This window comes from Hyla sarda, chromosome 2 (genome assembly GCF_029499605.1).
Source record: "Hyla sarda isolate aHylSar1 chromosome 2, aHylSar1.hap1, whole genome shotgun sequence".
Lineage (NCBI taxonomy): Eukaryota > Metazoa > Chordata > Amphibia > Anura > Hylidae > Hyla > Hyla sarda.
Window position 1 is genome coordinate 182,147,208 of NC_079190.1, and position 12,487 is coordinate 182,159,694.

The 12,487-nt window shown below is 42.2% G+C and overlaps 1 protein-coding gene and 1 long non-coding RNA gene across 4 annotated transcripts in view; one reads left to right on the forward strand and one right to left on the reverse strand.

Annotated features, from left to right (window-relative positions):
* The window catches only part of TUBGCP5 (tubulin gamma complex associated protein 5), a 68,144-nt gene that overhangs the window by 38,195 nt on the left and 17,462 nt on the right, over positions 1 to 12,487 (forward strand). For all 3 annotated transcript variants that reach the window (XR_008888585.1, XM_056555870.1, XM_056555869.1), the window contains exons 15-18: positions 5,348 to 5,536; positions 6,233 to 6,415; positions 7,175 to 7,259; positions 11,653 to 11,773. Coding sequence is in view for 2 of the 3 variants with exons in the window: in XM_056555870.1 (XP_056411845.1) it covers positions 5,348 to 5,536; positions 6,233 to 6,415; positions 7,175 to 7,259; positions 11,653 to 11,773 (578 nt within the window). In the remaining variant the exon portion in view is untranslated. The remainder of the gene's footprint in view (positions 1 to 5,347; positions 5,537 to 6,232; positions 6,416 to 7,174; positions 7,260 to 11,652; positions 11,774 to 12,487) is intronic.
* Positions 1 to 12,487, reverse strand: part of LOC130355575 (uncharacterized) — a 63,308-nt gene that overhangs the window by 23,443 nt on the left and 27,378 nt on the right. The window contains exon 2 of the long non-coding RNA XR_008888586.1: positions 4,548 to 4,628. This is a non-coding gene — a long non-coding RNA (uncharacterized LOC130355575). The remainder of the gene's footprint in view (positions 1 to 4,547; positions 4,629 to 12,487) is intronic.

Genomic DNA, 12,487 nt, shown 5'->3' on the forward strand with positions numbered 1-12,487 from the left:
CACCCCCAGGAAAGGCAGGGGGAGAGAGGCCGTCGCTGCCGGCTTCTCTCCCCCTGCCTTTCCTGGGGTCTAGAGCCCTGCTGCCGGCCCTTCTCTCCCCCTGGCTATCGGCGCCGCTGCCCGTTCTGTCCTCCTGAATATCTGTGCCAGCGCCCCATTGCCGGCGCCGATAGCCAGGGGGGAGAAGCGGCGCCGACAGACAGGGGGAGAGAAGGGGCAGCGGCACCCATTGCCGGCGCCGCTGCCCTGTTGCCTCCCCCCATCCCCGGTTGCATAATTACCTGTTGCCGAGGTCGGGTCGGCGCTGCTTCAGGCCTCCGGTGTGCGTCCCCTGCATCGTTGCTATGCGCTGCACGGCACATTACGTCAGTGCGCCGCGCCGTGCATAGCAACGACGCAGGGGACGCACACCGGAGGCCTGAAGCAGCGCGGACCCGACCCCAGCAACAGGTAATTAAGCAACCGGGGATGGGGGGAGGCAACGGGGCAGCGGCGCCGGCAATGGGTGCCGCTGCCCCTTCTCTCCCCCTGGCTGTCGGTGCCGCTTCTCTCCCCCTGGCTATCGGCGCCGGCAATGGGGTGCCGGCACCAATAGTCAGGGGGAGAGAACGGGCAGCGGTGCCGATAGCCAGGGGGAGAGAAGGGCCGGCAGCAGGGCTCTAGACCCCAGGAAAGGCAGGGGGAGAGAAGCCGGCAGCGACGGCCTCTCTCCCCCTGCCTTTCCTGGGGGTGTATCGGGGTATACACGCGCACACACGCACCCTCATTTTACCATGGATATTTGGGTAAAAAACTTTTTTTTTACCCAAATATCCTTGGTAAAATGAGGGTGCGTGTTATAGGCTGGTGCGTGGTATACCCCGATAAATACGGTACTTTGTAATAACTTTTAATTGACACATTTCTGTGTACACTAAATGCCCGTTTTCTCCCAGTGCACGTGTCGATCCTCAGTGCCGCGCTTTTCCGTGCTCGCGTCCTAAGACTGCAAGTCATGTGACTCGTCGCCCAGAAGTGCGCGCGATGTTCGGCGGCTCGTACGCTATGCGCCGAAATCTAGAGAAGGCGGTGTACTTTGCAACGAACACCTGTGTGTGTTCACACACCTATATGCACTTTAATATATTCTTGTTTATGTTTTCATGTATTGCTAATATACAATATGTCTTCTTTGTTTTTAATGGCTACAATAAAATTTCTATTTTAATCTCCGTAAATGACTCCATAGTGTGTGGTTATATACCTGTCCATCTCTACTAGAAAAGTTATTTGGGTAAAAGTTAGTCTTTGTTTTTAGAGGCTATATCCTGACTAAGGATGCATTCACATCAGGTTTTTTCCCTACAGCTGGGAAACTTTAAAACCAGGCGCTCCTGTATCCCAGCCGGACCTGCACCGAATCTCATTCACTTAAATGAGCCGACCGGAATCAGATTGTGACTCAGATCATCGAAGTATACCACGGGTTTAAGTCCAGTCACAAAAATGAATACAGGGCAAAAATGAGCCGATTCCGGTTGGCTCATTTAAGTGAATGAGATTCGGCGCCTGGGATATGGGAGCGCCTGGTTTTGATATTTCCCAGCTGGACCCGGCAGCCGTAGGGACAAAACCTGATGTGAATGCATCCTTACTCCCTTACTTTTACGGTCACTTGTGTTTGGCCCTGAACAAAATCCTAAGTTCATTTTTTTTTTTTTTAACCTGTACGCCTTGCGCCAGAGTCCTAAAGGATGCAGGGCGTACATGTACACCTTGTCCTGTTACCGGCGCTTAAAAAAATGCTCACGGGCTGAGCGTGCATTAAACTCGGTGGGTCCTGACTGATCGGGCACATGCCCGGCATTAACCCTTAAGACGCAGCGATCGAAGTTTACTGAGGCATCTAAAATAAAAGAGAAACCATCTTGGCAGCTCAGTGGAGCTGATCGGGACCATTGCGATGAAATCTTGATGTCCCGGTCAGCTGAGAGGACTGCGGGAGCACCCTTACCTTCCTCCTCGCCATCCGATCGGTGCTCTGCTGATCCAGGAAGCTTCAGCAGGCTGGAGCAGCAGACCACTGATAACACTGATCAATGCTATGCTATGGCATTGAAGAGTATATGCAATTAAAAGATTGCATTTTATAGCCCCCTATGGTGGCTAAAAAAAAAAATGTGAATAAGCCCTAACCTAAAAAAAAAGTTTGAATCACCCCCATTTTCTATTTTTTTTAAAATAAAATAATGTAATAAAAAATAATCATATGTGGTACTGCCGCCTGCTTAAAAGTCCAAACTATTAAAATAGAAGGTTAGCTAAACCGCACGGTCGATGGCGTACACGTAAAAAAAAAAAAAATGTCAGAAATTGTGCATTTTTGGTCACTTCATGTACCGTATAAAATGAATAAAAAGCGATCAAAAAGACCCACCCAAAAAACTACAGGGGTTAGAAGATGACCATTTTAAACATTCTAATTTTGGTGTATGTAGTTTACTTATTTTTTTTTTTTCAGTAGTAAAATAAAATACTTACATAAATTGGGTATCCTTGTAACCGTATGGACCTACAGAATAAAAATAAGGTGGCATTTTTACCGAAAAGTGCACTGCATAGAAATGGAATCCCTAAAAAGTTAAAAAATGGCGTTTTATTTTTAATTTCACGCCCCAAATGTTTTTGTTTCACCCTAAATTGTTATAAAATAAGTGATGTCATTACAAAGTACAATTGGTGACGCAAAAAACAAGACCTTATATGTGTGTGTAGGTGCAAAATTGAAAGCGTTATCATTTTTAAAAGGAGAGGAGGAAAAAACTAAAGTGCAAAAACGAAAAGGTGAAAATGGGCTGAATCCTTAAGGTGAAAATGGGCTGAGTCCTTAAAGGGAACCAATCATCAGATTTTACCCTATATAATGCTTGGCAAAATCTTTATCCTCACCATCCCCGGGAGATGCTCTTGCCTGCGGGGATGGTGAAGATATGAAGATATAAACTAGTCCCGCACGTAGTCCTCTCACCTAGTCTGTTACTTCGGCCAGCAGCGTCACCCCCTCGGATTGATTGACGGGCTGCGTCATCGCTCTGCTCCGTCTGTTCAGTGAGCAGAGCGATGACGCGGGCCTTCAATCAAGCAGAGTGGGCGTCGCTGCTGGCCGAAGTAACACGAGTAGGTTAGAGGAGTTCCCCGCCCAGGGGACTACTTGCGGGGCCAGCAAGGACTAGTTTATAAACTTAATATCTTCACATCCCTTGGGGCAGGAGCATCCCCCAGGGATGGTGAGGATAAAGATTTTACCCTATGTAACGCTTTGCCAAACGTTATAGGGTAAATTCTGATGATTGGTTCCCTTTAAGGTGTTTAAGGTTACAGCACCTAAACAATCCTGCTATACCAATGGAGCCACGTGTGATCCCAAATCCATGTATAGTTGGAGTAATATCAGATAGTAATCAGATAAAAATTTATTCTCCCCACCATAATTTTTTTAGTATCCGATACCGGACGTTAGCATGAGTACTAGTATAATGGAAGAGCCGCGGTCGCTATGAGCCCCTCTCTGCCTTTTAAAAAGAGCGGTGGCTGCTGGGGCTGGGAGTGTTCCGCCGCGCAGACACATCTATGTCCCCGATCTGCCTCTGAAGCACAGGGGAGAAAGAAGGAGCGCTGACCCTTATCAGCCCACAGAGCAGCACAGGCACCCAGCCTATTGCCTGTGCACCCACGACCACCACACAGCAGCGGCCGGCCAGTGAATACTTCACTGCTTTGGGATTGAAGTGTTCATGTTAGTGGCTAAAGGATTTTCTGAAACACTCTCTTGTTAAGCGAGGCCTCGAAAAATGCCTGATGCCAGGTTTCCATGGCGACTTAAAATTTGGCACTGGCGCCTGTGATCTCCACAGCCCAGTATCAAGGTATCACAGCTGCCTGTTCCTCCACTGACCTTTACTCAAATTTGTCAAATTTTTCCATCGCTGAATCTGGATCGTCTAACGGTGCATGCCAGTAGTACACCAAATGGTGGCTTTACTTCCTCAATCCTGTGTGTAAGGAGGAGAGCTTCCGGTATTGAGCAGAGCATTCAGGGGACACAAAGGCAGCAAGAAAACTAGGATGGTAGCCAATGGCAAACACAAGAGTTGTGGGTCAGAAGTGCACAGTGCCTCAGTAGTTAAGCCGCTGCCACCATCTTGGTCCTCCTGATAATGGGCTTATTCCTTCCACCAAGTTTATAGTTCTGCCTTACATGTGTGCCATTCAGCGTTTCCAGACTCCTGAATGAGAAGCTGATCTGCCATTAAGGAGTTTAATAAAGTTCAATGATAAACATGATGACAGCCATACTGGTTGTCATCCAGCTTTCCTAGGAACATATGGAACGAAGAAATCTTTTTCTCTGCTACTCGCCAATAGTTCAATTTCTATAGAAGCATCCCACCCTTTTTTTTTTTTATGTATTTAGTTGCACACCTTTCTTTTTTTCTTCCTTCCGGATGTTTTTTTAAAATACACTGGTAAAAGATGGAAGGGGTAAGGTTTTAAAGGGGTTGTCTGACCTCGTCTCTTTTTCGGGTTTTCAGGTCAACTCTTCTGGTCAGCTCTTGCTTGTTGGCAGCGGCCAGAGGTGGTTGGAAAATCTGAAAGCAGACAAGGCAGGGAACGTAACTTCTGAATTTACATAAACAGCATATCTCGCAGGGCTGCACTGTTTGTGCAACGCCTCTTAACATCAATGGGAGTCAAAGCGTATCTGTCAGATCCCACAAAAAAAGTTACTCAGAACCTTATCCTGACCATGTACATCAAATTTTTATGTGTCTACCACTTGTACTTATATTATAAAAACACCTCTCTTCATTAGCTTGCAGTGTTAGAAATCCTCTCGGGAAGGGGGTGTGTCCCTCCCTTGTGGTGGTGGGAGGTGATTGGTGTGTCTGCTCCTGCAGCCTTGTCCATGATTCCTCTCTTGTCCTTGACTCATGGACAAGCTGATGCTGCTGCAGGACTGGTTAGTGTCTCAGTAGGTATGGGGAAATCTAGTGGTAAGATCTTCAGGGGCCATTTTCTTTATTTAATATCCAAACATTTTTAAACAACCATATTATAAAGGGTCTTTCATTTTCAGCTTTGGTAATCATATAAAACAATTGTCTGTGTAGAAGTGCGTAACATTGGATCACGTTATTACTCTTTAAAAAAAAATATTCCTCTCTGTTAGTATTCACACCGTGTAAGACAGCTATTCAGTGGCAGCTGATTATGTAAAATGCTTTATCTAAGAATAAAACATTATCATGGAATAAATGTAAATAGTTTACATAAATTGTGCATTACAAATTTTTTGTCGCTCTTGAAGGTTATACCTGGAGCAGAGCGACTTTCTTGAGACGTTTACATGTGAAGATATCAGTGTGGATAGGTCCTCAGAATCTGTTACCTGTCGGTCATTCGAGCTAACCCTGCGGTCATGCCTTTACCCCCACATTGACAGACAGTATCTGGAGTGCTGTGGAAACCTCATGCAGACTCTGAAGGAAGATTACAAGTAAGTGCCCATGCTCCATTTGCCTGTAAAAAGCCAGTAACAACTATGTTTACACTACATGTTACTTTTCTACATTAAACTGAAAATACATATAAACAACTGGCCAAACATAAAACAGTTTTGGTATCCCATGATGGAACTTGGTTCATCTTCCGATTTTAGAAACCTCTTTCTGCCAGATTCACCCCCGAGCCCCTGATCTCCCATTACTCAGTTGTCTGGGTCCTGCCCTTCCTAGAACCTCCCCCCCACCTCCTTCCTCTCTTTCTGCCATCTTCTATCACTCAGTCTTAGTGGTTCCGTGGCTGGGGGCAATCTGCAAGGTAGGTATTCCGCTACGTGACATGTCCGGTTTCCTGCTGTACTCCTCTTTTCTCTCTTTTTCCTCTCTACCATTAGTTTTTTTTTTTTTTTTAGTTACCCCCTCCTCTCTTTTTCTATTTTTCCTCTCCTTTTAATCCTTCTCCTCACTCAAGATTATACTAATACACTGCAATGGTTGCATTACAACACTTTTGTTATATTGTTTACTTCATTTGTACCGTTATCCCGGTGTTCTGCACCAGTTCACATACTTGCATTCTGTATATTGTTCTTTACTTTTGTAAACTTTAAAACTTTACTATAAAAAAAAAAAATATATAGTATATCCTCCTCACACACTTTTCACATGGTTAAATGTTTATTTGGTTGTAGGCTGGTTGAATATCTACAATCAATGAGAAATTTTTTCCTACTTGAAGCTGGTGACACAATGTATGATTTTTACACCTCAATATTTGATAAAATAAGAGAGAAAGAACAGTGGCAGAATATTGTTTTTCTAAATGTACAGCTGCAGGAAGCGGTCAGTCAGTGCTACCCGGAGGACAGCGCGCGGTAAGAAGCAGAAAGGTTTGATGTAATGTGTTAGTCTGATCTATAGTGAACTCCACTTTGCCATAAGGTCTATTTACTCCAGCAAACTTTGATGGAGGCCAAAATGACACTGGATATGTTTAAGGTAGCCTGTAACAATCTTCTAGGAGGCCGAGTATTGATATCTCAAACAACTGTAATTCCTGACACCAAAAAAAACAACCCTCTTATGCTGGCTGACCTTAGATGCTGTGGTCAGTAGCAACCATATCATCTGAAGGATTAGATAGAGGGACTTCTTATCCGCAATAGTGCGCCCCCCCAAATTAACGTTCAGTCACCTTTTATACACCTGTTAAGTGTTATGCCAACAGACATTATACACTGCAGCACAGATATATTGAGCGATGGGTGGTGAAACTATCGCATGGTCCAGTACCCATATAGGACTTATAAAAAAAACAACATAAAATGCTAGAAATATAAAAAAGAATCGGCTCTGTTGTTGGCTGTCAAAATATGGCAACAATTTTTTCCTTTTTTTCAAAGCGTTAGAATTGTGCAAAAAAGAAAAAAAAACTATATAAAGTTGATATAGTTATAATCTGACTTGCAGGATAAAAGAAAAATGTTATTTATGCCACACATGGAACACTGTGAAATGTTTAAAAGTGCTACTTCTTCCAGAGAATAGATCTTGCAATATTAAGTGTTTCTCTTTTTCTCTCTCTCTCTCTCACTTTTTTTCTCTCGTTCTCTCTTTCTCTCTCTTTCTTGCAGGTTATCCATTTTTTTTGAAAATGTTGACTTGGCTAAAAAGAAACTCCCAGTGCATACATTAGATGGTCTTGTTTTGAATTACAAGGTAATATTATATCATATATTTTGCAAACACACAGGTACTCAGGTATACAGTAAATATATTATATCCAGTACATCCAGATTTGATAACTACATTGTATTCAGGACGAGCATGGCCTTGTATGAAGATGATAAATACGTTGAATGCATGTATATATATATCCAGTAAATTTACAGCTTTTTGCTCAGGTATACATTAAATAATTTGTATTCAGTACTTACACAGCCTCATACTGTTGTAACAGGGGTTCTCAACTATTTTTAAGTAGGGGTCTGCTTATTGAAGTCTATTATCTGGTGAAGTTCAGAGCTAAATGCGAAGACCTGGTTCACACCTAGCGCCCGTAGTGCCATGCAAGAAATAGGCGCAGCCAGTTGTAGAACATTACTATTACCCAAATACTGTAGTAAGTCACAGAGTAAAACAAGCTACCGAAATGTGAAGAATTTAACTCTACACTTCCCTTTATGATCTGCATACTGCCATATACTGTGCACCTGAGTATAATACTGCCACATGCTGTGCCCCAAAATAAAATATTGCCAAACGTTTGTGTCCTGAACCAAATAATTATACATGTGTCCCTTTAAACATTGTATGAGGTGTCTGTGCAACTCAATGAATGGTGCCCTGGTGCCCCTAATGAACTGTATCACTAAACACCCCCCAATATGAACGGTACCTCTATGCCTCCCATATGAACTTTGCTACTATACCCCCTATATGGACGGTGCACATAAATTATTTCCTGGGACTCTTCAGGAGTGGCAAACTAAAACTCCCATCATTCACAGACAGAATGTCATCATGGGAGCTGTCATTTTGCAACAACTAGTGAGTGGAACTTGATTGTTCATCTGAGAATGCTCCCCTGTCACAGGTCCCGTGCTAATTCACTTCTCTGGCTTCTCCTAGTCAGGCTTGGCCAGAACAGAATGATGCAGGCAGTGCTAATCGCACTGTCTGCATCATAATGGAAGTGCTGTGCAGGAAGCAGTATTCCCTTGCTTCGGGGTGCGCTCAGCTATTCATTTGTATTGGTGTCTTAAAGACAATGATACTAATTAATGCGTAATGTGGGGAGAGAGCGGATGCCACCTCAGGGAACCGGCTGGCAATTCGAATTAATAGCGGTCGCTGTCTGGATCTGGACCACAGTCTGTCAGTTGAGTACAGCAGTGTTATAAGGTCATTTTATTTTTTTATACAGTAAACAAATGGCTTTGCATTGATTAAAAGGTTAATATTATATCGTATCCAGTACACACATGGCCTTGCATCCAGTTAGGGGTAGGGTCACACAAACCACATCCCTAGCGGGTTTCCCACAGCTGAAATTAGTAACATAGTTCATAAGGTTGAATAAAGACCAGTGTCCATAAAGTTCAACCTATAACCCTAATAAGTCCCTACTGAGTTGATCCAGAGGAAGGCAAAAAACCCTCATATTGGAGGTAAAAATTCCTTCCCGACTTCAAATATCATAATAAATCCCTGGATCAACCTTCTGTCCCTATAGATCTAGAATCCATAACCTGTAATGTTGTTGTTCTCCAAAAATGCATCCAGACCCCTTTTTAAATTATTTTACCAAGTTCACCATGACCACCAACTCTGACAGAGAATCCAATAGTCTCACTGCTCTTACAGTGAAGAACCCCTGTCTGTGCTGATGTAGAAACCTTCTTTCCTCTAGACGTAGAGGATGCCCCCTTGTTATAGATACAGTCCTGGGTATAAATAGGTCATGGGAGAGATTTCTGTACGGTTCCCTGATATATTTATACATAGTTATTAGGTCTCCCCTAAGCTGCCTTTTTTGTAAACTTAAATAACCCTAATTCTGATAATCTTTCTGGGTACTGTAGTCCTGCCATTCCCCGTATTACTCTGGTTGCCCGTCTTTGAGCCCTCTCCAGCTCCACTATATCTTTTTTTTGTACACTGGTGCCCAGTGCTGTACACAGTATTCTATGTGTGGTCTGACTAGTGATTTGTACAGCGGTAGAATTATTTCCTTGTCGTGGGCATCTATGCCCCTATTGATGCACCCCAGATTTTATTTGCCTTGGCCGCAGCTGCCCGACACTGGTCACTACAGCTAAATTTACTGTTAACTGAGACTCCCAAGTCCTTTTCCACGTCAGTCGTCCCAAGTGTTTTCCCATTTAATACATAATCCCAGCCCGGATTTTTCCTCCCCATGTGCATAACCTTACATTTATCAGTGTTGAACCTCATCTGCCACTTTCCAGCCCAAACCTCCAACCCATCCAGATCCAGTTGTAACAGAGCACTGTCCTCTTTAGTGTTTACCGCTTTACAGAGTTTAGTATCAACTGCAAAGATTGCTACTTTACTATTCAACCCCTCTACAAGGTCATTAATGAAATATTAAATAGAACAGGACCCAATACTGACCCCTGTGGTACCCCACTAGTAACAGTCACCCAATCAGAATAAGTATCATTAATAACCACCCTCTGTTTCCTATCGCTGAGCCAGTTACTTATCCTCTTGCACACATTCTCCCCCAGCCCAAACCTTCTCATTTTATGCACCAGCCTTTTATGTGGCACCGTATCAAATGCTTTGGAAAAATCCAGATATACGACATCCAGCGATTGCCCCTGGTCCAGTCTGGAGCTCACCTCCTCATAAAAGCTGATCAGGTTAGTTTGACAGGACTGATCTCTCATAAAACCATGCAGATATGGAATCATACATTTATTTTTATCAAGATACTCCAAAATAGCATCTCTGAGAAAACCCTCAAACTATTTACATACAACGGAGGTTAAACTAACAGGCCTGTAATGCCCGGGGTCACCTTTTGACCCCTTTTTAAATATTCGCACCAAATTTGCCATGCGCCCGTCCTGGGGAACAATCCCTGTTACTATAGAGTCCCTGAATATTGAAAATAGGGGTATGTCTATTACATTACTTAATTCCTTTAGAACACAGGGGTAAATGCCATCTGGACCTGGTGATTTGTGTATTTAGATTTTTTGTAGGCAGCACTGTACTTCTTCCTGGGTTAGACAGGTGACCTGTACTGGGGAGTTTACCTTCTCTCGCTGTATTTCACCTGGCATTTCATTTTCCTCAGTGAATACTGTGGAGAAGAATTTGTTTAATATATTTGATTTTTCCTGATCCCCACCTATAATTTCTTCCTCATCATTTTTTTAAAGAGCCTACACTTTCATTTTTAACCCTTTTTGCTATTTATATAGTTAAGGAACATTTTGGGGTTAGTTTTTGCAGCTTTTATCTGTTTTTTTTAAACATATTTTACATTTTTCTCTATAGCTTTTTAATGCTTCTTCACTGCCGTCCTGTTTTAGTAGTTTAAATGCTTTATTTTTGTCATTTATTGCCCCCTTAACGTTCTTCTTAATCCATATTGGTTTTCTTTTATTTCTGACCCTTTATTCCCATAAGGTGTATACATCTTAGTGAGAATTTAAGATATTTTTTAAAGTCGCCCATTTAGTGTCAGTATTCTTGTTTTTGAGGACATTATCCCATTTTATATTGTTAAGGGCTTCTCTGAGTTTATCAAACTGTGCCTTCCTAAAATTCATTGTTTTCGTGGCCCCTCGAGAGATTCCCTTATTGAAGAACAAGTTATAATGTATTATATTATAATCACCAATTCCTAGGTGTCCTTCTACTTGCACATTAGTTACTCTGTCGTTGGTTAATATTAAGTCCAGTAGGGCGCCCCGTCTGGTCGGGCCCTGCACCTTTTGGGACAGATAATTGTCTTTAGCTATAGTCCGAAACCTGTTTCCTTTATGAGATTCACAGGCCTCAGTCTCCCAGTTTATATCAGGATAGTTAAAGTCCCCCTTTATTATGACCTCGTTCTGATTTGCTGCCTTGTTTATTTGCCTTAGTAACTGATCTTCTGCCTCTTCCATTATGTTTGGTGGCTTATAGCAAACCCCTATCAGAATTTTATAATTTTTATCTCCATATATTTCTACCCATAATGACTCCACATTATCGTTTCCCTCCCGTATATCCTCCCGCAGTGTGGCCTTCAGACTGGATTTTACATAAAGACAAACTCCTCCCCCCTTTCCGTTTTGTCCGATCCTTCCTGAATAGACTATAGATTTTTTTTCTGTAGTGGAAAATCTGTAGTAGAAAACCCACTTACGATGTGCTACATGTGAGCCTACCCTAAAATTGTAAAATTATTCTTGTATGTATTGTATTATTGTAAGTATTTGTACTGAATTGTGCAGCCAGGCAACTATGGGTTGTTGGGTGGGTAATAACTAAATTGAGCTATCATGTATGTTTAGCCTGAAATCTTCTGTCATTTATACTTTTTATATTTCTTCTCAACTGCCCCTTTTTGTTTTTGTTTTCATTGGTCTAGGTGCCCTGGCCTGTTGATATAGTTATCAGCTCAGAGTGCCAAAAGATTTATAATCAGATCTTTCTTCTTCTGTTATTAATAAAATGGGCAAAATACAGCTTGGATGTCCTGCAGTTTAATGGTAAGAATACCCTAATTCTATTTACATTTATAAAAATTGAAAAGCTCCCTACACACTATTTTTTTCTCTGTTGAAAACACAATTATTTCTTATAGTATTACACACATATAAACTATATTTTATATATACACACAGTACAGACCAAAAGTTTGGACACACCTTCTCATTCAGAGTTTTATTTATTTTAATGACTATGAAAATTGTAGATTCACATTGAAGGCATCAAAACTATGAATTAACACATGTGGAATTATATACATAACAAAAAAGTATGAAACAACTGAAAATATGTCATATTCTAGGTTCTTCAAAGTAGCCACCTTTTGCTTTGATTACTGCTTTGCACACTCTTGGCATTCTCTTGTTGAGCTTCAAGAGGTAGTCGCCTGAAATGGTTTTCACTTCACAGGTGTGCTGGTGTGGAGGAGGAAGTGTGATGGTGTGGGAGTGCTTTGCTGGTTACACTGTTGGGGATTTATTTAAAATTGAAGGCATACTGAACCAGAATGGCTACCACAGCATCATGTAGCGGCATGCTATTCCATCCGGTTTGCGTTTAGTTGGACCATCATTTATTTTTCAACAGGACAATGGGGGAGATTTATCAAAGCTTGTGCAGAGGAAAAGTTGTCCAGTTGCCCATAGCAACCAATCAGATCGCTTCTTTCACTTTTCACAGGCCTTCATGAAAATGAAAGAAGCAAGCTGATTGGT